This window comes from Oncorhynchus mykiss, chromosome 21 (genome assembly GCF_057628025.1).
Source record: "Oncorhynchus mykiss isolate SJ-2025 chromosome 21, ASM5762802v1, whole genome shotgun sequence".
Classification (NCBI taxonomy): Eukaryota; Metazoa; Chordata; class Actinopteri; order Salmoniformes; family Salmonidae; genus Oncorhynchus; species Oncorhynchus mykiss.
In genome coordinates, this window is record NC_143042.1 from 9,120,785 (window position 1) to 9,147,966 (window position 27,182).

At 45.0% G+C, this 27,182-nt stretch overlaps 1 protein-coding gene across 9 annotated transcripts in view; it reads right to left on the bottom strand.

Annotated features, from left to right (window-relative positions):
- The window catches only part of LOC110499883 (inosine-5'-monophosphate dehydrogenase 1b), a 29,075-nt gene extending 10,121 nt beyond the window's left edge, over positions 1–18,954 (bottom strand). Inside the window, exons 1-6 of one of the 9 annotated variants that reach the window (XM_090213661.1) lie at positions 18,625–18,934; positions 17,876–18,253; positions 10,680–10,778; positions 10,452–10,532; positions 3,824–3,872; positions 16–117 (exon numbers count right to left, since the gene is read on the bottom strand). In XM_090213661.1, the coding sequence (XP_090069787.1) occupies positions 16–117; positions 3,824–3,872; positions 10,452–10,532; positions 10,680–10,778; positions 17,876–18,114 (570 nt within the window). In that variant the 5' untranslated portion in view covers positions 18,115–18,253; positions 18,625–18,934. Of the gene's footprint in view, positions 1–15; positions 118–3,823; positions 3,873–10,451; positions 10,533–10,679; positions 10,779–13,129; positions 13,610–17,875 lie in introns of those variants that run through there. The other 8 variants (XM_036957139.2, XM_090213664.1, XM_090213662.1 and 5 more) reach the window with 8 other exon arrangements.
- Between the last annotated feature and the right edge of the window lie 8,228 nt (positions 18,955–27,182).

A 27,182-nucleotide genomic window follows, 5' to 3' on the forward strand; every position in this document is an offset into this window, starting at 1 on the left:
GCTGCAAGGTCTCACCGCCATGGCGATGGCCATCGATGACTCTGTGACTGTGTCCATGGGGGAGGAGATGAGAGGCGTCTTCAGGGTGATCTTCCTGGTCAGGGCAGAGGTCAGGTCCTGGTGGAGAAAGTAAGGAGGACATCTTGGCTCAATAACCCACAACATGTTCAGGAAATCAGTCACTCAGCACACTAGATAATATTAAATCAAATCAAAGTTTATTTGTCACGTGTGCTGAATACAACAGGTGTAGTAGACCTTACAGTGAAATGCTTACTTACAAGCTCTAAACAATAGTGCAAAAAAGGTATTAGGTGAACAATTGGTAGGTAAAGTTATAAAACAGTAAAAAGACAGGCTATATACAGTAGCGAGGCTATATACAGTAGCGAGGCTACATACAGACACCAGTTAGTCAGGCTGATTGAGGTAGTATGTACATGTAGATATGGTTAAAGTTACTATGCATATATGATGAACAGAGAGTAGCAGTAGTGTAAAAGAGTGGGACACAATGCAGATAGCCCGGTTAGCCACTATGCAGGAGCACTGATTGGTCAGCCCATTTGAGGTATTACAATCTGTTGCAGTGAGTGTAAATGTCCACACAGGAAATATACTCAATATTATTCATTTCTAATACGTAAGTCATTTACTTCATGAAGAAAAGAGAACCTTGACCATCTGCTTGTAATGGTAAAGGTTGCTTTCTCAGTTGTCCACTAGGGGGCAGACATGCTCCAACAAGCAAGTTTGTCCTGTGGATTGGCCTAAGGAAAATGGCAGCTTTTGGTCAAGGATCAGAAGCATGCTTTCTATGGCTGACTGGACGATGAGTCTCAAAGTCTCAGACGAGAGTTGCAACAGCAAGTAAAGAACATGCAACTGGAAAGCAGACATCGCCATCTGACCTAAATGTAAATTATCAGGTGCTACATTTTATATGGGCTCCCGAATGGCGCAGCTGCATCACATCCGGCAGTGATTGGGAGTCCCATAGGGCGGCGCACAATTGGCCCAGCAACGTCTGGGTTCGGCCAGGCTAGGCAGTCATTGTAAATAATAATTTGTTCTTAACTGACTTGCCTAGTTAAATAAAATAAAAAAATATATATATTTTTAATCTGTCAACAGAGAGACAAGACCGATGTTGCTTTGACTAAACTGATGCATGTGACTGAGGGGACCCAAGTCTTTCTGGAGATGTTTTGCACAATCAGGCTGTGACCTTGTTAGAAACTATCTGCCAACACACTGGGAAAGTTCCCTTTTATAAAATAAAAAAGTCTCGGCCACTTCCACAGTCTTCTCAGCTGGGAGGGAAAACATGGCATTCCTCACCCATGAGAAAACCAGAGTGTGCATTTTATGACGGTAAGAGCTTCCCTCCCTTATCTTTGGCAAATGTAAACTACCATACCAACTATTGTGTTTCTGAAATGGGGGGGGGTGAAGAAAAAGACTGGACACTGGCAGCCATTTTGTTAGCTCAACTGCACCACCCTGCCAAATTCTACAAAGGGCCAACCTTTAAAATGGAGAGACCACCTCTGCACATGGTGTGACCAGCAATAATTTCCCCATTGAAACACCAGACAGAAGCCCACCTCACACGTATAAAACATCCCTGTGTGGAAGAGGGGGGGGGGGGTCTATTTTAAACTAGTCTAAACAAGTATTATCGCATGAACTTTGACTGTATTCACAGTTGAGACAGAAACACAGGCTCGTCCAAGTTACCAGAGACTGACTCCACCGTCAAGAAAATAGACCAGGTTACAACCCTACGGAGACTACCCACAACGCCACGGCAACAACGCAGACAGGCACCTTCCACAGCAGTAAGGGCTGTGTTCTAGTCTGGACAAAAAAGGAGATTAGAGATATCAATTAGATTAAAAACTCCTGATGGACGAGAGAGAAGAGCAGGGGGATTTCAAATAAAGCCTGAGATTAACGCTCACATCATCCCCTGAGAGAAGAGTGAGCAACCAACCAACCAGGCACAACCGTAAACAGAGAGAGAGAGACAGAGAGACCAGGCGTGGGAGGCCATCTTGGTAAAAAAATAGGGTGGCTAGGAGGTTAGGGATGACGAAAGAAGCTGGGAGTAAAAATTATTTTTGGAAAATCTGCAATTACAGAATGAGGTTTTGGCTTTGAATGCAGAGGGTTGTTTTGTGCATCTGTGTGGACACAGCATACTGTAAAGAGGCTTTGGTTTCAGAAGTGGCTCTGGCAAGGAGTGTCTGCTGAAATAATAAGGAATGTGTAGGAAGCAATACTGCTCCCACTTGGTGCACCCATAGTCATTATCCCTGTAGTTTTCAGAGATCTGGAAGAACCAGTCTGGGACGGCCTAGTGGTTAGAGCGTTGGGCCAGTAACCAGCAGGTAGCCTAGTGGTTAGAGCGTAGGGCCAGTAACCAGCAGGTAGCCTAGTGGTTAGAGCGTTGGGCCAGTAACCAGCAGGTAGCCTAGTGGTTAGAGCGTTGGGCCAGTAACCAGCAGGTAGCCTAGTGGTTAGAGCGTAGGGCCAGTAACCAGCAGGTAGCCTAGTGGTTAGAGCGTTGGGCCAGTAACCAGCAGGTAGCCTAGTGGTTAGAGCATTGGGCCAGTAACCAGCAGGTAGCCTAGTGGTTAGAGCGTTGAGCCAGTAACCAGCAGGTAGCCTAGTGGTTAGAGCGCTGGGCCAGTAACCAGCAGGTAGCCTAGTGGTTAGAGCGTTGGGCCAGTAACCAGCAGGTAGCCTAGTGGTTAGAGCGTTGGGCCAGTAACCAGCAGGTAGCCTAGTGGTTAGAGCGTTGGGCCAGTAACCAGCAGGTAGCCTAGTGGTTAGAGCGTTGGGCCAGTAACCAGCAGGTAGCCTAGTGGTTAGAGCGTTGGGCCAGTAACCAGCAGGTAGCCTAGTGGTTAGAGCGCTGGGCCAGTAACCAGCAGGTAGCCTAGTGGTTAGAGCGTTGGGCCAGTAACCAGCAGGTAGCCTAGTGGTTAGAGCGTTAGGCCAGTAACCAGCAGGTAGCCTAGTGGTTAGAGCGTAGGGCCAGTAACCAGCAGGTAGCCTAGTGGTTAGAGCGTTGGGCCAGTAACCAGCAGGTAGCCTAGTGGTTAGAGCGTTGGGCCAGTAACCAGCAGGTAGCCTAGTGGTTAGAGCGTTGGGCCAGTAACCAGCAGGTAGCCTAGTGGTTAGAGAGCTGGGCCAGTAACCAGCAGGTAGCCTAGTGGTTAGAGCGTTGGGCTAGTAACCAGCAGGTAGCCTAGTGGTTAGAGCGTTGGGCCAGTAACCAGCAGGTAGCCTAGTGGTTAGAGTGTTGGGCCAGTAACCAGCAGGTAGCCTAGTGGTTAGAGCATTGGGCCAGTAACCGAAAGGTTGCTGTATCGAATCCCTGAGCTGACAAGGTAAAAATGGGTCGTTTTTTATTTAGTAGTTCTGCCCCTGAACAAGGCAGTTAACCCACTGTTCCCAGGTAGGCCATCATTGTAAATAAGAATTTGTTCTTAACTGACTTGCCTAGTTATATAAAGGTTATATGAAAAAAACATGTAAAACTGGAGGACACTAACCAGTTCAACAGGCTAAGAGCAGCCTTCAACGTATGGCTTGTAACCTACCCATTACTCTACCACATTACTCTACCCCATTACCCTGAACACTTAAGAGGAATGGGCTAGGAAAGAGGGTCTCAGAACAAAGTGGAATTGAGCCCATGAACAGAACAGTAGGCTGAAGCTAGGTCGAAGGGTAGCCTGTAGCTCAAAACCCATATTGAATTGTCTTAGCTTTCTGGAAGGTCTTGACAGTCAGAGAAGAGAGGACTACTCACCACATCGTCCGAGGCAAAATCAATGAAGCCCGGCAGAATCAGGAAGTCGCTGAAAGACAGACAGAGCAAGAGGTCAGGAGTCAAGGTTCACAGGTAGTCATGGCTAAAGAAAGATGGCTTAAGACAAGAGGACTACAAGATTCATTGTGCAGTGCAATGCAACTGCCAGCCAACTGGTGACAGTGGGTCAGAAGTGGCCTATTATAAACCCCTCACCCCACCCAATTTCAACGTTTACAAGTACCTCCACCATGTTGGAGTTGGGTCCAAAGCAGGAAGTGTTGAAAGCCAAAAGGGGAATATGTGCAAATTAGCCCCTAGAAATGCTTCTTCGACCGAGCCTGGTAACGACATAGGGGAAACTAGTGCTCGCAATGGTTGAGGAGTCTGACCCGAAAGTTGCCTGTTGTATAAATTTGAATAAACTAAACTACAAGTGAGTTTGCGTTAAGAACTAATAGAAAATGTCTTGATCCCAAAAATTGTACGTTCATAAGTTCGCCCTCTAGTGATCGCTGATCAAGCTGCCCCTTCCCTTTGCCTTGTACTCTAGTCTAAAGAGAAACACTGTCTCACCCTGTTCGTCCAGTGCTTGACAAAAGCATATGGGGTTCAACTTCATTTCTTAGACTGTATGAACACAATGGCAGGCAGAGAGAGAGCGGTAGAGAGCATGAGACAGAGGGAAAAAGAAGGATGATGTGTGTTTTTCAGATGGGTGGATCTGGTGGTTTGGCAGATGGGTGTGAAAACAGACAGACTGGACAGAGAGGGAGAGACGAATAAGTGAGTCTGTCAGAGAGAGATTGGGAAAAAGTGAATACCATAATAAGAGGGAGGAGTGCAGGAGAGAATGGGCTCTAAATCAGATAGAACGGGAGGAACGAGCGAGAGAAACAAAAACAGAGAGAGAGAGAGAGAGAAAGAGAGAGAGAAAGAGAGAGAATGGCCCCCTGGCCTTTATCATCCATCAGACCATTCCTCTCTCTCCTCCGCCTGTGTGGGTGAAGAGATGGGGCCTAAAATATGTCTACCAAACGGGACAGGGAGGGGTCCGGCTGCAACCGCCAGACACCTCACAAACATCAACACAGTCTGGGACAGGGAGGCAGAGGGGAAAACATCTGCCAGTATTTAAGGAAACCACAAAACTCAGCTGATTCTGGATCAGCTCGCAATAGCCAGACCTACCCCTAACCAGCATGAGCCAAATGGTAAAAGGTGTCACTGGATCAGTTGATAAGTAGCCATTTCATTTATTTCGAGTTTTTGGATTTGCCACCAATTTCCATTACAGAATACAAGTTACAGTGGTCACTTGGGTTTAACCTGTAACCTATACTTAAAACTTCTTAAGGCTAGGGGGCAGTATTTTGACATCCGGATGAAAAACGTGCCCAAAGTAAACTGCCTGTTACTCAGGCCAAGAAGCTAGGATATGCATATAATTGGTAGATTTGGATAGAAAACACTCTAAAGTTTCTAACACTGTTAAAATTATGTCTGTGAGTATAACATAACTTATTTGGCAGACGATACCCCGAGGACAAACCATCCAGGAAAAAACTTTGAGGTCTCTCTTTTCAATGGGTTTTCTATGTGGATCTACATTTCTAAGACACTTGCTTGAAGTTCCTATCGCTTCCACTAGATGTCAGCCTTTAGAAATTGGTTGATGTTTTTCCTTTGAGAAATGAAGGAGTAGGGCTGTTCAGAACGAGGGTCAAGTCTAGTGTACTGTTGTGGTTGGGGCGCGCGACCCGAAAACTCGCTCCACTGTGTTTTCGTCCGGTATTGAACACAGTTTATCCCGTCTTAAATTTTATTGATTATTTACATTTAAAAATACCTAAAGTTGGATTAGGAAAGTTGTTTTAAATGTTTGGATCAAATTTACAGGTAACTATATTAGATACTTTGTAGTCATGTGTGAGTTGGAACCGGTGTTTTTCTGGATCAAACGCGCCAAATAAATGGATATTTTGGAGATATAACGACAGAATTTATCGAACAAACGGGCCATTTGTGATGTTTAATGGACATATTGGAGTGCCAACAGAAGAAGATCTTCAAAGGTAAGGCATGAATTATATCGTTATTTCTGACTTTTGTGTCGCGCCTGGTGGGCTGAAATGTGATTTTCATGTGTTTGTTTGATGGGGTGCTGTCCTCAAATAATAGCATGGTTTTCTTTCGCCGTAAAGCCTTTTTGAAATCTGACACTGTGGCTGGATTAACAAGAAGTTCATCTTTGAACCGATCTATAACACTTGTATGATTCATGAATTGTTATTATGAGTATTTCTGTTTTTGAATTTGGCGCGCTGCTATTTCACTGGGTTTTGTCAAATCAATCCCGTTAACGGATTGGCACGCGAAGGGATCACTAAGAAGTTAAGTGGCCAGGTTGACCCAGAATGCAACAGAAAATATGTGGAAAATGGGATCTTGATGAGTAAGACCTAGATTAGGACTTACCTTGTGGAGATGGCACACCTAAAAGCAATGAAATTGTTTTTTGTCCAGGTTCAAATGTATGTTTTGTCCACAGGAGTAAATAATTATATACGGCATTCGAGAAGAACTAACTAGAGTGTGACTTGGCACACGTGACACATTAGGGTTTTAAATACCAAAGACAACACTGACTACCTTTCAATATGGTGTGCATTCGAATGTTGAATGTGGACAAATGCATGATGCCATTTCGGCCACACAAGTGCTGTAGACAACCACAAACTGCCCGAGTTAGACATTATTATGACCCTTCAGCCACTAAGTAGAGAAAGTGCGTAGGTCTGATTTAGAGTGCACTTACCTGTCTAGTCTTGCATACTATTAATGTATAAATATCTATTGCCTGACAGTTCTGTTATTAAAATCGCTTCGGGCCCTAGTAATGCTGGGTGCGACTTGATTCATCTTCATTTCATGCAGACAATTTGACACAAGCCTGGATAGCACTACTTCATAACGTGGTTCTACACTTCTGCAACGGCAGTGCACTGCACATGTAGAATTATGTCACGATTGTAATCTTTTCATTTCTCGTCCCTTTGCCACGTAAGTGGATTGAGAATACATTGTCTTCTACACCAATGTCCCGGGGGAGAATTGCGTTGGAGAGATGAGGGGGCTTGAATGGGGCTAATTAGAAGCTGAGGATGATTAAGTGGCTGTGATCATAAGACATCATCATGGAATCCTCCCATGAAGCCATTGACAGAAAATGACTGCATTGATGAATACTTTATGACAGGGGTAATATATGATAATAACATGCAGCAGAATCGTCTGCTGTACTAGAAAATGTTGAGTTGCTGAAAGAATATTGATCCAGCTTGGTGAAATGGCCTTGAGACCCTGACAGAGCATCTCAGCTCACCCTGATCCAGCTTGGTGAAATGGTCTTGAGACCCTGACAGAGCATCTCAGCTCACCCTGATCCAGCTTGGTGAAATGGTCTTGAGACCCTGACAGAACATCTCAGCTCACCCTGATGAAATGGTCTTGAGATCCTGACAGAGCATCTCAGCTCACCCTGATCCAGCTTGGTGAAATGGTCTTGAGACCCTGACAGAGCATCTCAGCTCACCCTGATCCAGCTTGGTGAAATGGTCTTGAGACCCTGACAGAACATCTCAGCTCACCCTGGTCCAGCTTGGTGAAATGGTCTTGAGACCCTGACAGAGCATCTCAGCTCACCCTGATCCAGCTTGGTGAAATGGTCTTGAGACCCTGACAGAGCATCTCAGCTCACCCTGATCCAGCTTGGTGAAATGGCCTTGAGACCCTGACAGAGCATCTCAGCTCACCCTGATTCAGCTTGGTGAAATGGTCTTGAGACCCTGACAGAACATCTCAGCTCACCCTGGCGAACACTTTCATAAGGGAGCGTATATTCAGCTCCAGCGTGTTTGTGTGGACAGTAAGCCTTCCAGATTACAGCAGCAACAGGTAAGCAAACACCTCAAAGCCAGTAGGCCTTAGCCAGATGTGTTCTCACTGGATCTTTCTCAATTTATCTTGCCTTTGATTCCTTGCGTCCCGTCTCCCCGCCTCCCTCTCAAAATACATTGGAGAAGAAAGTCAGAGGGGAGTGACTTTAGACCCTCTCCTTTAATAGGGTTAAAAAGGAGCCGAGGAGATAGGGAAAGACGAATTGAGATTGAGCCACTGTCGCTACCATCCTGGGTGGCCATGTTTGTGAGGCAGTGGTCTGTGGTTGCATGTTTGTGAGGCAGTTGTCTGTGGTTGCCATGTTTGTGAGGCAGTTGACTGTGGTTGCCATGTTTGTGAGGCAGTTGTCTGTGGTTGCCATGTTTGTGAGGCAGTGGTCTGTGGTTGCCATGTTTGTGAGGCAGTGGTCTGTGGTTGCCATGTTTGTGAGGCAGTGGTCTGTGGTTGCCATGTTTGTGAGGCAGTGGTCTGTGGTTGCCATGTTTGTGAGGCAGTGGTCTGTGGTTGCCATGTTTGTGAGGCAGTGGTCTGTGGTTGCCATGTTTGTGAGGCAGTGGTCTGTGGTTGCCATGTTTGTGAGGCAGTGGTCTGTGGTTGCCATGGTGGAGACAGCTGTATGATACAGGAAATACGGGCCCAGACTTCCTCTGATGTCGTCCCCCGAGACGCTCACATGACAGTACCTCGGGCTAGTCATGTGCTCTGCCTTGCCTTTAAGCAGGACGTGCTTCATTAAGGAGTGGAGGGACTCGCCGGTATCACACACACTGCCTAATCAATTAACCCCTGTGAACTAGGTCTAACTCTCCATTCAAATGTGTAATGTAAATAGTGAATACACTTATTGTGTGGATGTTGTTAAGTCTGAACCATAACATTTAGTCATTTAGCAGACGTTCTTATCCAGAGCAACTTACAGCAGCAATTAGTGTTAAACTGTAAGAAACAAAATGGTTGAGTTGTACCTGCTTGTTGTCTAAATATTGTTTGTCTCACAAACGCCACATAATCGGTTTAGAATGAACAGGGTATATCCATTTAATATATATATTTTTTCAACTTTTACCCCCTTTTTTCTCCCCAATTTCATGATATTCCATTGGTAGTTAGAGTCTTGTACGATTGCTGCAACTCCCCTACGGACTCTGTTTAGGCGAAGGTCAAGAGCCATGCGTCCTCAAACACGACCCTGCCAAGCCGCACTGCTTCTTGACACACTGCTCGCTTAACCCGGAAGCCAGCTGCACCAATGAGTCGGAGGAAAGACCGTCCAACTGGCTACCGTGTCAGCTTGCAAGCGCCCGGCTCGACAGAGCACTGCTGCACCACTTGGGAGGCCCTACGGTATCCATTTAATCTGTAACATAGGTTCCGTACTAAATGGCACCCTATTGCCTATGGTCAAAAGTAATGCACTTTGTAGGGGACAGGGTACCATTTGGGACAGACCCACATATAGTCAGAAGACATAGGCTACAACATCAACACAAGGACGTGAATGTTACTCTATTTTAACAAGTAGGTGTTGGAAGCATTTATATAGCAGTTAGTCATTTTTGTCAAGTCCTCTAGCCAGAGGTATGTTCAAGAAGCAAAACGATGCAAAGAATTTTGGGCAACAGTCTTGGGCAAAGGGGTGAAATTAATGAAGTAGCTTGCTGTGGCAACATACCAATGCAATGACCGTCTGCCATATTGGGGCAGCCCAATGCTTCGCTTGTTGAAATCAAGTTAGTTTTAAACAGAGTGAAAGTGAATTGAGGGTTATTCAGTGAAAGTAAAAACAAGTGAATATGAAATGAGCAGATAAAGAAAGGGCCTTAGGATATGAGTGCAGTCAGATGTCATTACTAGATAGATTAGATAGTGATTGAATGTCTCAAAGAATCAAATAGCAGTTCATGCACTATGATTCTTCAGAGCAGTTCAAGATGCAGTCATATCATTACCGGAAGCAAATATCATCCTATAGTACAGATCAGGTTAATAAGCAATCAACCCCCACCACCCCTGTCCTACTCATTCATCTGTACAGATCAGGTTAATAAGCAATCATCCCCCACCACCCCTGTCCTACTCATTCATCTGTACAGATCAGGTTAATAAACAATCATCCCCCACCACCCCTGTCCTACTCATTCATCTGTACAGATCAGGTTAATAAACAATCATCCCCCACCACCCCTGTCCTACTCATTCATCTGTACAGATCAGGTTAATAAACAATCATCCCCCACCACCCCTGTCCTACTCATTCATCTGTACAGATCAGGTTAATAAACAATCATCCCCCACCACCCCTGTCCTACTCATTCATCTGTACAGATCAGGTTAATAAACAATCAACCCCCACCACCCCTGTCCTACTCATTCATCTGTACAGATCAGGTTAATAAACAATCAACCCCCACCACCCCTGTCCTACTCATTCATCTGTACAGATCAGTGTTTTTCTCAGCCAGCTAAAAATTTAAATAATACAATTGGTGACGAATGTGGTGTTTACTTCTGCCAAATTCATCAACAAGGTACTTTATTGATTCAAATCTATTTTTAATGGGACAATCATTTGCTTCCCCTATATGAACTCATCGTTTGGAGACAATAGGTTTTTACAGTATAGTGTATATAGTGTCAAAATGGTTGAAAAGTCAACCGTTTTACTCACTTGTAAGTCAACCCGTCGCCTTTAGAGCATAGCTCTTCTGCCGTTTGACCATCAGCGACAACAGACTGTTGTTGAGCAGATCTGCGATTCAAAACGTGTTGGCCATCATTACAAAGCGCCGCCCGCATATCGTCCATCATCGCTTGCGCTTAGGTTTGGACAGTTCGAGAGCGTACTTGCACAATACGGTTCTATTTGGCATTTGTATTGTGGTTGAACTAAACTTACTTGTAGGTGAGGCCGTCTCCAACGGAGAAAAGCTGTTGTGCGGAGAGTCCGTCTTCTGGGACATAGCCCGTACCACCACTGATCAGGTAATCAGCCATGCTGTCAAATGAAAAGGATGACAAGCAGGCATTAGATTGTAGACATCGTTTAAAATGTAACATCAGATGCATTTTCAAATATAACTAGCTATCAATAGATGAAGGGTTAAAAGGTGACGACGCTTTGCGCCTGTGAATGACTATTAGTGCTGAGTGATTAACCCGAAACCCAGTAGTTTTTTTTAAACAAGGCATTTCGTTCAGGTTTTTTCTGTGATATCAATGCGCATATTGTGCAGTTTCTCTAGAGACAAATGATATCAAGCCCGAACTGCTCGATGTAGTAGGGAGTTGTAGTTTCCAAAAGGCCAATATTCTACATAGTTTAGCATGGAAAATGTGGTATTTACATATAATGACCATAATCCATTGCATGCCTACTTGTCCATCTGTGTTTCTTTTAGCTTGTTATATTAAAGAGACAAGAAAGCTTGATTGAAAGGAGAGCAGTTGCTTCACGAGGTACACTACACGACCAAAAGTATGTGGACACCTGCTCGTCAAACATCTCATTCCAAAATCATGGGCATTAATACGCACACATTGCTGCTACAACAGCCTCCACTCATGAAAAACAGCCCCAGACCATTATTCATCCTCCAAACGTAACAGTTGGCACTATACATTCAGGAAGGTAGCGTTCTCCTGGCATTCGCCAAACCCAGATTCGTCCATCGGACTGCCAGATGGTGAAGCATGATTCATCATTCCAGAGTCCAATGGCAGCGAGCTTTACACCGCTGACGCTTAACATTGAGCATGGTGATCATATGCTTGTGTGCGGCTACTCGGCCATGGAAACCCATTTCATGAAGGTCCCGACGAACCGTTCTTGTGCTGACATTGCTTCCAGAGACAGTTTGGAACTTGGTAGTGAGTGTTGCAACCGAAGACAGCATTTTTACACACTATGCGCTTCAGCACTCCTGCTTTGTGTTCTTGTATGGCCTACCACTTCGTGGCTGATCCGTTTTTGCCCCCAGACGTTTCCACTTCACAATAACAGCACTTACAGATGACCGGGCAGCTCTAGCAAGGCAGAAATGTAACTAACTTTTGAGATTGCATGGCTGTGTGCTCGATTGTATACACCTCTCAACAACGGGTGTGGCTAAAATAGCCGAATCCACTAACTTGAAGGTGTGTCCACATACACAAAGTATCTCTACCTGAAATTGATTGTTGTTATTCAGCAGTCAAAAAAGTATGCCTTGTTTACATTGAAGTAAACTGTCTGATTTTGTCAGACAGCAGTTCTATAGAGATGAGATGACTTGAAATGAAAGTCATCAAATAAAACAAATGTAATATTCAGAACTGAAATATTGTATTGAAGTAAAATAATGTGAATAAATGGTTAAGAGATAAGCAGTAATCATAGTCACTACCATCATGGACATTTTATTCACTGTTTCATTGTGTTGTTATTATCGAACCCGAAATCATGACTTTTTTTTAATAGTCAAACTGAAACCAAACCTACCTCACAAACACAGATCGCTGCGCACTAACGACTATGCGTTTTCAAAATGTGGATGACCCACTAACATGTATAAGAAACCTTTCTATTAGAGGGGGCATGCTGGCAAAATAAAGCCTCACGAAATTAACCCTTTCATGCACGCACGGTTGTGTAAATATCCATGCCTAAAATAGCAGAAGCACTAATGTTAGCTACATGTTTAAATAAAACACGCTGCTTTACATTTTTCATGTATATATACACAATAAACACCAGGAAAATAGAGCACATCTTTATTGCTTGTGGTGGCTGTCCATGCGAACAAAACAGCCATCAAGCGACACTATGAGCTAATAAGTCATGTTAAACAATGATCTGTTCAGCAAAACGTTTCCTTCAAGCACATATTTATCCAGACTACCTACAGTGTTCTGGATAGCTGCTGAAAGGCAACCGTGAGCAATGCTTGTCAATACCGTAGCTAGCTAGCACTTCCTAACGTTAACCGGCTACTGTACAGCTGAGCACCTAACAATGGTTACAATGCCTTGAGCACAAAATGCATGCAGGGAGAACAAAACATGGCTATATTAACGATTAATGACGAATCTAGCCAACTGTCCACAGCCTAAGTATTTATAGATTTCCATCCATCATATTATGTATTTAACATATCGTTTGCAATGTATTTTATCACCAAAGCTGCACTATAAATTAGCCATCTATTTTCTTGCCACGCAGGTCAAAATGATCAGTGCGTTATTCAGCAGGAGCATGTGTCAGCTAGCGGTAGCCGGCTAGCAAGCTAACTAACATGTTTCAACTCATTGCTGAAGATGCTCTGTATTCTATGCAATTAGCCACCTCACCACGTTCTTAGTCTTACTTACAGTTACGTTAAGAAAATGTGACAAAAAAATCAATTCCAGCCCGTTTTCTACCTCTTGAAGCTGACCACGTTGAAGGTGTTCGGAAATGCGAACTTTCCAGCTGTAGCTAGCTAGCAAGTCCAAAATGAGCGGAAACAATGTGTGCTTTCTCTATTGTGGAGGTAACCAACCCACAATGAATTCCCCTACTACAAACTCAAGTGATGATGCGAGGCTGGTCCAAATTTGATTGCCTGTCGCTGCTACAGTGTATTCGCGTTATGAAGAAGAATATGTTCGCTGAAGCGTCGAAAATGGAAGCGTCACATCCCCTCTCCTCCCACGTGGGGCACTCATTGAATTTGGAAACGTGAGGGTAAACGTCTCAACTCAATCACAGACTTTACAGGTTAGTGAGATGATGTCCTTGTAATTTATGTAATATACCTATTATCTGCACTGCAGAGTGCAGACCATACATCTTTTGGAGGAGAAAATCATGCATTTATTCTACAGGGAAATTGGCACTATAGTCTGGCAGTGCCAATGTCCACATATTATCATTTTATAACCCACATATAACCACATAAACAGCAGGCTCTCCTACCATCCGTTTTTGGAATATTAGGCCTTGGGCTTCTATTATCAGGATCAACAAGAATCTTAAATCATTAAAATGTGTAGAAATCAACTTTTATAATGCTTATCTACTTATCAATCGAAAGTGACTTTTGTATTTTGACAAAACCCACAAATCAACTATTCTCAGATGGTTCAGTGAGGTGCAACGTTTGGTGGTATTAACTGAACAGCACCACTGTCAGATTTACAAGTCACATGCAACCAGTTACTAGTAACCAATTATACGGATGACAGTGGCATTTTCTAGTCTAGATTGACCTCAACTGACCAGTAGAGCCAGCCAGGCTACATACCTCCTTAAATAGCCTAGATCACATTTTACACATTTACAGTAGATGAGGCTACAGGTTGATGGAATTTGACCTCATTTTCTCCTTCTTATCTTATATATCATGGCCTATGACTTTCACTTTCAAATGCAGGACAGACTGTTTAAAACAGAAAGAGAGAATGGCCCCGTCCTTTATCATCTGTCGAGACCATTCAGATAATAAAAGCACAAAAGTCAATAGACCATTGGCATTCAAGCTGACGGATTTGGGAGAATCAGACTGAATTTTTTAGGCTTGGCCTATTGTACTGTATGTTGACCTGTGAATCCACAAGCATTGCGTACCGAACAGTTCCACACTCTCCCATGTCTGTGATGGTTCAGGGTTGGGAAGAGGAGCACAGACACACACATGTACACAGACATACACAGGCAGATGAAGTAGACCTCCCTCACAAGCACACACTTTTGTAAAAGAAGGATGGACAGCACATTGCTGTCAATACCATCAGTGGCTGACAGTGTTCACTGAGACAATTGCAACCTACCATCACGCAAGCAATGTCGCAATAAAGCAAGTTTTGTTCTTCCTTCTCACCATCGTTTCCTGGAGAGTGTGGAATTCTAACCCATGCACTCTTGATCCTGTGCATGAAATTGTGTGGTACTGCTGTAGCTGTGTGCACTCAACCAACACACAGATATTCAGAGCAAATAAAACCAAATGCATTTGTAATGGTGACTAGTGATCCACCCTGCATTAACTTAAAACAGAATTCGCCCCAAGTACATTTATCATGGGAATGGATGTACAGTGGGGCAAAAAAGTATTTAGTCAGCCACCAATTATGCAAGTTCTCCCACTTAAAAAGTTGAGAGAGGCCTGTAATTTTCATCATAGGTACACTTCAACTATGACAGACAAAATGAGAAAAAAAATCCAGAAAATCACATTGTGATTTTTTATGAATTTATTTGCAAATTATGGTGGGAAATAAGTATTTGGTCACCTACAAACAAGCAAGATTTCTGGCTCTCACAGACCTGTAACTTCTTCTTTAAGAGGCTCCTCTGTCCTGCACTCGTTACCTGTATTAATGGCACCTGTTAGAACTTGTTATCAGTATAAAAGACACCTGTCCACAACCTCAAACAGTCACACTCCAAACTCCACTATGGCCAAGACCAAAGAGCTGTCAAAGGACACCAGAAACAAAATTGTAGACCTGCACCAGACTGGGAAGACTGAATCTGCAATAGGTAAGCAGCTTGGTTTGAAGAAATCAACTGTGGGAGCAATTATTAGGAAATGGAAGACATACAAAACCACTGATAATCTCCCTCGATCTCACCCCGTGGGGTCAAAATGATCACAAGAACGGTGAGCAAAAATCCCAGAACCACACGGGGGGACCTAGTGAATGACCTGCAGAGAGCTGGGACCAAAGTAACAAAGCCTACCATCAGTAACACACTACGCCGCCAGGGACTCAAATCCTGCAGTGCCAGACGTGTCCCCCTGCTTAAGCCAGTACATGCTTAGGCCCGTCTGAAGTTTGCTAGAGAGCATTTGGATGATCCAGAAGAAGATTGGGAGAATGTCATATGGTCAGATGAAACCAAAATATAACTTTTTGGTAAAAACTCAACTCGTCGTGTTTGGAGGACAAAGAATGCTGAGTTGCATCCAAAGAACACCATACCTACTGTGAAGCATGGGGGTGGAAACATCATGCTTTAGGGCTGTTTTTCTGCAAAGGGACCAGGACGACTGATCCGTGTAAAGGAAAGAATGAATGAGGCCGTGTATCATGAGATTTTGAGTGAAAACCTCCTTCCATCAGCAAGGGCATTGAAGATGAAACGCGGCTGGGTCTTTCAGAATGACAATGATCCCAAACACACCGCCCGGGCAACGAAGGACTGGCTTCGTAAGAAGAATTTCAAGGTCCTGGAGTGGCCTAGCCAGTCTCCAGATCTCAACCCCATAGAAAATCTTTGGAGGGAATTGAAAGTCCTTGAACAGCCCCAAAACATCACTGCTCTAGAGGAGATCTGCATGGAGGAATGGGCCAAAATACCAGCACCAGTGTGTGAAAACCTTGTGAAGACTTACAGAAAATGTTTGACCTCTGTCATTGCCAATAAAGGGTATATAACAAAGTATTGAGATAAACTTTTGTTATTGACCAAATACTTATTTTCCACCATCATTTGCTAATAAATTCATTAAAAATCCTACAATGTGATTTTCTGGATTTTTTCTCATTTTGTCTGTCATAGTTGAAGTGTACCTATGATGAAAATTACAGGCCACTCTCATCTTTTTAAGTGGGAGAACTTGCACAATTGGTGGCTGACTAAATACTTTTTTGCCCCACTGTATATTGTCCCTTGGCCTACTCCCTGTGTGGCACTATTCCAGGAGCCCCTCTTCCAGTACTAAGCAAAGCACAGGGGGCCTTCCCAGCCTTGACAAGTACCAAGGTGATCTGGCGGGTACTGTGTCTGTGCATGAGTTCATTGCTTTAAATGTGGGTCACCCACAATATGGCTAAGAGATTCCTCTATGCACACCGGTGGCTATTTCAAGCATTGATTCAAACCCGATCCCATTAAGCTCTCCACCTGCTGCCCTAGCTGCAAGGCATAAGGGGGACCTGCCACTCCAAAAATAGCCTTGAAGCAGTTTCTGTTGTTTTGGCATCAGAGTACGCCACTGAATCATAGCTTTTCAATGTGTTTAGGGGCCGCCCTCAGAATGACTTGCCATAAACCATATAAGACACAGGCGTCCTAGAGCTTCATTATGGGCTAACAAGGAGATTTAACTTCAAGGTTATTTACAAGCCAGGCTAAACACAGGGCTATGTGGCAGTGTAAACTGATACTACTCAATGGGCTGTATTTACATATTGTAACCATGGTGAAAGCAGAGTAATGAAAAGTAGTCAAAAGAAGTGGGAGGAACTAATGCTACAGCTTGAATGCTCATTAGTCAAATATACACTGAGTGTACAACAAATTAGAAACACCTGCTCTTTCCACGACGGGCTGACCAGGTGAATCCAGGTGAAAGCTATGATCCCTTATTGATGTCACTTATTACATCCACTTCAATCAGTGTAGTTGAATGGGAGGAGACAGGTTAAAAAGGATTTCTAAGCATTAAGACATTGATTGTGTGTGTGTGCCATTCAGAGGGTGAATGGGCACGACAAAATATTTAAGTACTTTTGAACAGGGTATGCTAGTAGGTGCGAGGCCACCGGTTTGAGTGTCTCAAGAAGTGCAACGCTGCTGGGTTTTTCATGCTCAACAGTTTCCCGTGTGTATCAAGAATGGTCCACCACACAAAGGACATCCAACCAACTTGACTGTGGGAAGCATTGGAGTCAACATGGGCCAGCTTCCCTTTGGAACGCTTTCGACACCTTGTCCATGCCCCGACCAATTGAGACTGTTCCGAGGGCAAAACGGGGTGAAACTCACAGGAAGGTGCTGAGGGCAGGACAGCTCATAATAATGGCTGGAAGGGAGTAAATGGAATGGCATTAGACACATTAAAACCATGTGTTTGATATATTTGATACCATTGGCTCAAGCCAATACCATGAGCCCGTCCTCCCCAATTAGGTGCCCTAAGGTGCAACTCTAACTCAGGTTGGATTTCAACATGAGTCAGCTCCAGAGTTGCTACGCTAGTAAACTATTCTACATTTCAGCAATTATCTAAAAATATTTTTTGCCTGGCCCTTCACTAATATGTTGTTCTTTTCAAATGGATGCCAGTTTATTTCACTAAGTAATACTCTAGTACAGCTTTAACCATAATCTTGCTTTGCCCGACTCACCTCTCGGGGCCAAAGCCAGCTTGGATGCGGGTGGCGCTGTATCGCTGTGCGGCAGTCTCATGCCCGTGCCCATGCCCATGCCCATGGGGGCTGAGGCGGAAGAGGTGCTCCGCGTCTTGGGGTGAGGGGTTGGAGCTGGGACGGGGTAGCTCTGTGTCCCCTACGATCCTCCGGTAGTCCATCTGGTGGCTGTCCCGCTCTCCATCCACCCCAAAGTGTTCGTAGCCGTACCCCTCCATGTTGGGTCCAATTGCCAAGCTCTCTTGCTCCAGTTTCTCACTCTGGTCGGTGACCTCACCGTCGCCCTCTGACCCTTCTGTCGGTGACGTCCCTCAAGTGGACTCAAGTCACGTAGGGACTGGGTGTTCCTGAACCGACCTACCAGCTCAAAACAATTCCCACAGAACAGAACGAATTAGAACGATCTCAGCCAACCAACCAGACGAGTCAAAGTCGCTGAGGACCTGAGTTGGAAAAACAGAGCTACTTGTGAGAGACATAACACGTTCTCTGGTTCAACACATTCTTATCTTGGTCTCATAGCTCCAGTGTTGTCTTTACCGTCAACTTTGTTGTCGAATCCCAGGTCAGATACAAAAATACTCAGAGAGATATGAGAGAGAGAGAGAGAGAGAGAGATAGAGAGACAGAAAGAAGATAGTTATGTCCCTCCCTCCCCCGTCTCTGCGCAGGGTGCACCTGCAAACCAACCCACAGTGTCCGCTAGGCGTGTCAGGAAAGGGTGTCACCGTGGTAATGCTCCTGCCGAGATGGCGTCGTCGTGGAAATGATGCCGGAGAGGCTTGTCGTCGTGGAGTCGTTGCCGTCCCAACGTTCCCCTTGCCCCTGTGGGAGAACTAATGCTCACTGACCTGAAAGGAGATTGTGGTGGGAATGGGAGGAGTGAGATGGCAGAGAGAAAGGGTCCAGACTAATAGAGGGAGGGAGAGGTGGAAAGAAAGAAAGAAAGAGAATGCCTGCAGGGATAGAGGAGAAGCAGAATGGGATACTCAGTGTGTTTTTGTCCAGTCGAGTGCTGCTCTATGAATCTCTCTGCGTACAGCTTACCCCTGTTTCCTGTCAGTGGCACACGTCGCTTTCACAAAGAGGATTGGGGAATTAGAATACAGTGGGCAGGAGATACATGCAGGAGGCAGAGAGGGCACTTAAACATACTCCAAACAGACTAGCACTGTTGCAAATGTGTGTGTGTGTGTGTGGCCGTGGGACAAACCCACAGTAATATAAAAGAATTCCACAAACTGCTTGAGATAGTACCAAAGTATGGCCTTGAGGAGGATGCCTGGCTTGCCTTGGGCACAGACAGGTTCAGGGAGGTACAAACAGTGCTCACACTGCACCACAGGAGAGAGTGTAGCTAACACAAGGGTGACAGCTTCTTACATAGCTCCTGAAATACGCCTCAAATGTTCAGTACAATCTACAGTATATGCACAGTACAAACCATTCTGCTCCCAAAAACTGTGTGTGGATGGATGTACCTTTATATAGGACAGTTTGAGGCCTGCACTCTTAACATCTTCCAGACAGTGTTTTACAAGCTTACAAAATAGTATGTTAAAGCCTCATTTGACTGGAGCATGGAGCTAGCTATAGCAACAACCAAGGTAGTGGGTTCAATTCCGGCATGGGCCCCACATAATGAATACTGTATAGTAGGCCTATACCGTGCATTCAGAAAATATTCAGACCCCTTGACTTTTTCCACATTTTATTACGTTACAGCCTTATTCTGAAATGGATTCACATTTCTCCCCCTCATCAATCTACACACAATACCCCATAATTGCAAAGCAAAAACAGCATTTTAGAAATGTTTGCTAATAGAAATGGAATGATCACATTTACATAAGTATTCAGACTCTTTACTCAGTACTTTGTTGAAGCAAACTCCCTCGAGTCTTCTTGGGTATGACGCTACAAGCTTGGCAAACCTGTATTTAGAGAGTTTCTCCCATTCTTCTCTGCAGATCCTCTCAAGATCTGTCAGGTTGGATGGGGAGTGTCGCTGCACAGCTTTTTTCAGGTCTCTCCAGAGATGTTACATTGGGTTCAAGTCTGGGCTCTGGCTGGGCCACTCAAGGAAATTCAGAGACTTGTCCCGAAGCTACTCCTGTGTTGTCTTGGCTATGTGCTTAGGGTCATTGTCCTGTTGGAAGGTAAACCTTCGCCTCAGTCTGCGGTCTGGAGCAGGTTTTCATCAAGGATCTCTCTGTACTTTGCATTCATTTTTCCCTCGATCCTGACTAGTCACCCAGTCCCTCCCGCTAAAAAACATCCCCACAGCATGATGCTGCCACCACCATGCTTCACTGTAGGGATGGTGCCAGGTTTCCTCCAGACGCGAAGCTTGGCATTCAGGCCAAAGAGTTCAATCTTAATTTCTTCAGACCAGAGAATCTTGTTTCTCATGGTCTGAGAGTCTTTAGGTGCCTTTTGGCAAACTCCATGTGCCTTTTACTGAGGAGTGGCTTCTGTCCATAAAGGCCTGATTGGTGGAGTGCTGCAGAGATGGTTGTCTTTCTGGAAGGTTCTCCTATCTCCACAGAGGAACTCTGGAGCTCTGTCAGAGTGACCATCGGGTTCTTGGTCATCTCCCTGACAAAGGCACTTCTCCCCCAATTGGTCAGTTTGGCCAGGTGGCCAGCTCTAGGAAGAGTCTTGGTGGTTCCAAACCTCTTCCATTTAAGAAGGACGAAGGCCACTGTGTTCTTGGGGACCTTCAACGCTGCAGCCATTTTTTGCTATCCTCCCCCAGATCTGTGCCTTGACACAATCCTGTCTCGGAGCTCTGCGGACAATTCCTTCGATTTCATGGCTTGGTATTTGCTCTGATATGCCCTGTCAACTGTGAGACCTTATATATACAGGTGTGTGCCTGTCCAGATCATGTCCAATCTATTTAATATACCACAGGTGGACTCCAATCAAGTTGTAGAAACATCTCAAGGATTATCAATGGAAAAATGATGCACCTGAGCTCAATATTGAGTCTTATAGCAAAGGGTATGAATACTTATGTAGATAAGGTATTTCTGTTTTTTATTCTTTATAAATTTACAAACATTTCTAAAACCTGTTTTCGCTTTGACATTATGGGGTATTGTGTGTAGATTGATTAGGGAAAAAATGATTTAATCCATTTAGAATAAGGCTGTAACGTAACAAAATGTGGAAAAATTCTAGGGGTCTTAATACTTTCTGAATGCACTGTATATGTTGACAGAAAGTTGCAATGGGGAAAACATCTCTTAAATGGGCTCTTCTCTTCATTTTTAAAAAACAATGTCAGAGGAAGAGGCTGAGAAAGAGAAAGGGAAAGAAATAGGTACCACTGAGAAAGAGGTATCTCCCCATCACCCCTTTCTCCCACTCGAGACCTGGTGTCTGAAAGGGGTCAGGAACAGGTGACTGAGTGTTTGTGACAGTTGCTCAGACTCGAGGACGGAAAATCCTCTTATGCTGCCCATGGAGAGCATAGCAACGCCCCATCCTCGTCCGTGCTGTCAACCCCCCCCCCCCCCCCCCAGTCAACCTCTCCATGGAACCCTCTTTTCACAGCTAGGTTAACACTGGAGCCGAAGCCTAGCGTGAGATCAGCACGCTTGTTACTCTAAACTTTTGTGGTAATCACATACTGCTATCTATGTGATATGTGTGTCAATTCAAGTTCAGATGTGCTCCTCTGTGTTGTTTACCCCCCCCCCCCCCCCCCCCATGCATGCACTGGATTACCATAATGATAATGGGTCTCATGTGCAAATGTGGAAAGGTGGTGTTGGCCGTACCCCTTTCCTGCAGTCAGTGATCAAAAGCACCCTCTTTGGTCTCATGGGTGGAATGTTATTAATTATAATTCATTATTATTATTATTTTTTAATTACAACAAAAATCCAGTGTTTTCTATGTCAAACAGTTTTGTTATATTTCAGTCTTCTGTGATTGTAATGTAGACGCTGGCAGTCGAGAAGCAGATACAACACAGGAGTAGCATCTTGACATGAAACACAAGCAATACTGCCTGGGGAAAGAACCTAATGGAGTGCCAGATAGAGGGGAGGTAATAAATGAGGTAATGGAGTCCAGGTGTGCCTCATGATGAAGCACAGGTGCGCGTAATGATGGTTGCCAGGACCGGTGGGTAGTACACCGGGACTCCACACCAACCTTTGGGGACCACCCTTGAGGAGAGAGGAGCGGCGATGGAGCTAAAGAAGACCGGTGGGTAGTACACCGGGACTCCACACCAACCTTTGGGGACCACCCTTGAGGAGAGAGGAGATGGAGATGGAGCTAAAGAAGGCCGGTGGGTAGTACACCGGGACTCCACACCAACCTTTGGGGACCACCCTTGAGGAGAGAGGAGCGGCGATGGAGCTAAAGAAGACCGGTGGGTAGTACACCGGGACTCCACACCAACCTTTGGGGACCACCCTTGAGGAGAGAGGAGCGGCGATGGAGCTAAAGAAGACCGGTGGGTAGTACACCGGGACTCCACACCAACCTTTGGGGACCACCCTTGAGGAGAGAAGAGATGGAGATGGAGCTAAAGAAGACCGGTGGGTAGTACACCGGGACTCCACACCAACCTTTGGGGACCACCCTTGAGGAGAGAGGAGCGGCGATGGAGCTAAAGAAGACCGGTGGGTAGTACACCGGGACTCCACACCAACCTTTGGGGACCACCCTTGAGGAGAGAGGAGATGGAGATGGAGCTAAAGAAGACCGGTGGGTAGTACACCGGGACTCCACACCAACCTTTGGGGACCACCCTTGGGGAGAGAGGAGATGGAGATGGAGCTAAAGAAGACCGGTGGGTAGTACACCGGGACTCCACACCAACCTTTGGGGACCACCCTTGAGGAGAGAGGAGCGACGATGGAGCTAAAGCTCCTGAGGAAACGGCGTTAGAACTTCGCAAACCACAAAAAACGTTGTAACCCGTTTATTGTGGTTGGGACTGGCCATAACCTGACTGCATCTACCTTCTTGACGTCCATCTTCACTCCTTGCAGGCTGATTTGGTAGTCTAGGAAGGAGACAGCCTCCTGATGAAACTGGTACTTCTCAGCCTTGACAAACAGGTGGTTAGCCAGGAGGCGTTCCAGGAATACTTGGACGTGAGTGATGTGATCCTCCAATGTAGCCAGGATGCCGTTGATATACACAACCACATGGCGTCTTAGCATATCCCGGAACACCTCATTGATGAATGCCTGGAACACTGACGGAGCATTGGCTAAGCCAAATGGCATCACCAAGTACTCGTAGTGACCAGACATTGTGCTAAAAGCTGTCTTCCATTCATCCCCCTCCCGGATGCGGATGAGATTGTATGCACTCCACAGGTCCAATTTGGTAAAGAACCGGGCCACACGGAGCTGTTCGATGGCACCGATGGGAGAGGGTAATGGTACTTGGTGGTGATGTCATTGAGTCCTCTTGTAATCAATACACGGGCGTAACCCTCCAACCTTCTTGGCCATGAAGAAGAAGCCTGCAGAAGTGGACATGTGGATGAAACCTTGTTGGAGCACCTTATGGATGTGCTCCTCCATGGCCTTGGTTTCAGCCACCGACAGAGGGTAGATGCGTCTGGGTGGGGGCGCAGAGCCTGCAAGCAGGTTGATGGCAAAGTCCCAGGGGCAATGAGGAGGGAGACAGGTGGAGCAGATTTAGGAAAATACCTTCCCCAGGTCCTGGTATACCTTCGGGATGTTGGGCTGAAGGGCAACCACAGGACTCTCAACTGACGTGGAACCAAAGGGGATGGGAAAGCAGGCCATTCGGCATTCGGGTGCCCAGTCCATGATTTTCATCCTCAACCATGAGATGGTGGGATTATGGCTTTGAAACCAAGGGAGGCCGAGGATGATCTTGTGAGCTGGTGGTGAAGGGAATGTTCTCCTGATGGATGGACTCCACAGTGAGGGTGAGTGGTTCGGTGATGTGTGTGATGGTCCCGGGACCTAATGGCCGATTATTGAGGGCTTGAACATGGAAAGGAGAGGAGAGCAGGTATGAGGTGATGTTAAGAGAGGAGGCAAGAGTCTGGTCAGTAAAGTTCAACACGTCACCGGAATCCACTAATGCTGTAGAAACAAACTCTGGGAGTCGAGAAGCAGGTGCAGGTGGTAAGTTTAATATAACAAATAACTATACAACATAGGAATAGTGTATTGACATGAAACACAGAAACAATACTGCCTGGGGAAAGAACCTAATGGAGTGCCAGATAAAGGGGAGGTAATAAGTGAGGTAATGGAGTCCAGGTGTGCCTCATGATGAAGCACAGGTGTGCGTAATGATGGTTGCCAGGACCGGTGGTTAATAAACTGGCGACGTCGAACGCCAGAGGGGATTAGCGGGAATAGGCGTGACGGTGATGTATATAAAGTGTCATATTGGGATGCAAACTCAAAATGTCAACTCTATATCTGACATGGTACAGGTGTCTTCTTTTTCTTAAGCCCATATCCATGTGTGTGAGGTGTATACTTTTGTTTCAAAGTGTATGTCACTGTGTGTGACCCTGATTTAGCCCACTGCGGTAAAAGGTTATTAACCTTCTGTCTTATGTAACCATACCAAACGTAACATCTCATACTAATTTGAGTGCCCCAGATTTACATTTACTGTTACGTCCACTCTACACTGAGTATACAAAACATTAAGAACACCTTCCTAATATTGAGTTGCACCATCCCTTTTGTCCTCAGAACAGCCTCAGTTCATCCAGGCATGGACTCTACAAGGTGTGGAAAGCATTCTACATGGATGCTGGCCCATGTTGACTCAAATGCTTCCCACAGTTGTGTCAAGTTGGCTGGGTGTCCTTTAGGTGGTGGACCATTCTTGATACACACAAGAAACTGTTGAGTGTGAAAAACCCAGCAGCATTGCAGTTCTTGACACAAACCGGTGCACCTGGCACCTACTACCATACCCCGTTTAAAGGCACTGAAATCTTTTGTTTTGCCCATTCACCCTCTGAATGCCACACACACAATACATGTCTCAATTGTCTCAATTGACCTGATTTGACCTGTCTTGTCCCATTCATCTAGACTGATTGAAGTAGTATAGTGACATCAATAAGGGATCATCGTTTTCACCTGGATTCACCTGGTCAGTCTATGTCATGGAAAGAGCGGGTGTTCTTAATGTTTTGTATACTCAATGTATGAGACCAGTCTTTGTGTGGACACTCATTGAGCAGAACTAAGACAAACGTCGGGCACAAGACTCCTCAACCCAGCGATGACCGAGCCTGACAACAGAGCCCTGTGTGTGTGTGTGTAGACTGAGGACATCCTCCATCAGATGACCTGAATACAGAGTCCCCCTGCCTAACTCATGTCACATTCAGCCACTTTGTTAGAACAGTGCTCTCTCTTCACAGAACACTCCCTAGGCCAACACTAGGCTACTTTGTCAAATTCACTTTCTTCTCTTTTATTCTAGACATAATCCTATTTGTTGGACTTCACATCTCTCAAAGCCCAATTTACATATGCATGCAATGCAAGAACTACAAGTAGATAAGCAAAATGACGTTGTGTAGCAAAAGTACACAGAGGTGCAGCCCTCCAATTTTAAACTCAATGCAAGTACTGGTACGCTGGATCGCCATGAGGCGCAAACATTTTGTCCAAACACTCACTGCTTGAGCCTCATGTTTGCGGCTTTGACCATGATTTGTCTAATGTTGGGTATTGAATATGGCCCACCATCTTGTGGCCATCATCTCTCCACCAGAGGAGGCTGGTGTCACGGGCATCTGAAGAAGAGGACCAAGGTGCAGTGTGGTGAGCGTACATTTATTTTTATTTAAGATAAATGTCGCCAACAAGACCATGAAGCTCAACAGTGCTAAGTGCCTCAAACAAAGTTAACTACCCACACTGAAAGGAGGGAAAAAGGGCTACCTAAGTATGATTCCCAATCAGACAATGATAGACAGCTGTCCCTGATTGAGAACCATACCTGGCCAAAACATAGAAATAAAGAAACCTAAAATGCCCACCCCACATCACACCCTGACCTAACCAAATAGAGAAATAAAAAGTCTCTCTAAGGTCAGTGCGTGACAGCTGGTGGGAGGAGATATAGGAGGATGGGCTCATTGTAATGGCTGGAATAGAATAAATGGAACAGTATCAAAAACATCAAATATATGGAAACCACAAGTTTGACTCCATTCCAGCCCGTTCCTCCCACCAACCTCCCCTGCAATATAGCCTCATTGAATACAGTATTTAAAATGTGTTGTTGGGGATTTTATTTTTCATTGAGTTACTGCGTTAATGTATATTGTGTTACAGTGGGTTATTTTGTACCGCACAGACATTAGGTTGTCATCGTTTTACCCCAATGTGCATCTTTATTCCCCTAATGGCATTAGCTGGAACAGAAATATAGTCATCTGAGTAAAAATGACTTTGACACCCCTGTGCCAGTATTTATCAAGAGTCTCAGAGCTGGAGTGTGGATCTAGGGGCAGGTCCTCTACCCCTGTCCATAATAAGCTGATCCACTGTGATCTGAAAGACAAAAGTGATACTTGATCATCATTCGTACTCTGAGGCATTGTTAAATATAGACCCTGGTCTGATGTTGCACTGCATTTCACATCTTGACACTCGCTACCAGATGGCACAGGTAGGTGTATAAGAGCCCCCTGTTTCAAGTGTCTCAGAGTAGGAGTGCTGATTTAGGATCAGTTTAGACTTTTAGATCACAATGAATAAGATTACATGGATAGAGGAACCTGATCCTACACCAGCACTCCTATGGATGTCGATTAAGGAAGCCCCCGAACCTCTCTCATTCAGAGGGGTTGGTTTAATGCAGAAGACACACTTCGGTTGAATGCGTTCAGTTGTACAGCTGACTAGGTATTCCCCTTTCCCTAATACACTGAGACGCTTATAAAACGGGCCCAGGTTGGTGCCATGGTGTTATACTGTTAATCATCGCCATCTAGTGGTCATGGACTTTTAATGCAATTTCCCCTGTGATTTCCTCCACACATTCCTTCTGAGGACAAGCTACTAATCATTGGGCATTCCCCAGTCAAATCGAAATCATTTTTTTTTTTTTTTTTTTTTTTGTCACATGCGCTCCAAATACAACAGGTAGTAGACCTTACAGTGAAAAGCTTACTTACGAGCCCCGAACCAACAATACTGTTTAAAGAAAAAAAATAAGAATAAGAAAAAGTAACAAGAAATTAAAGAGCAGCATGAAAATAACAATAGTGAGAATATATACAGGGTAGTCAATG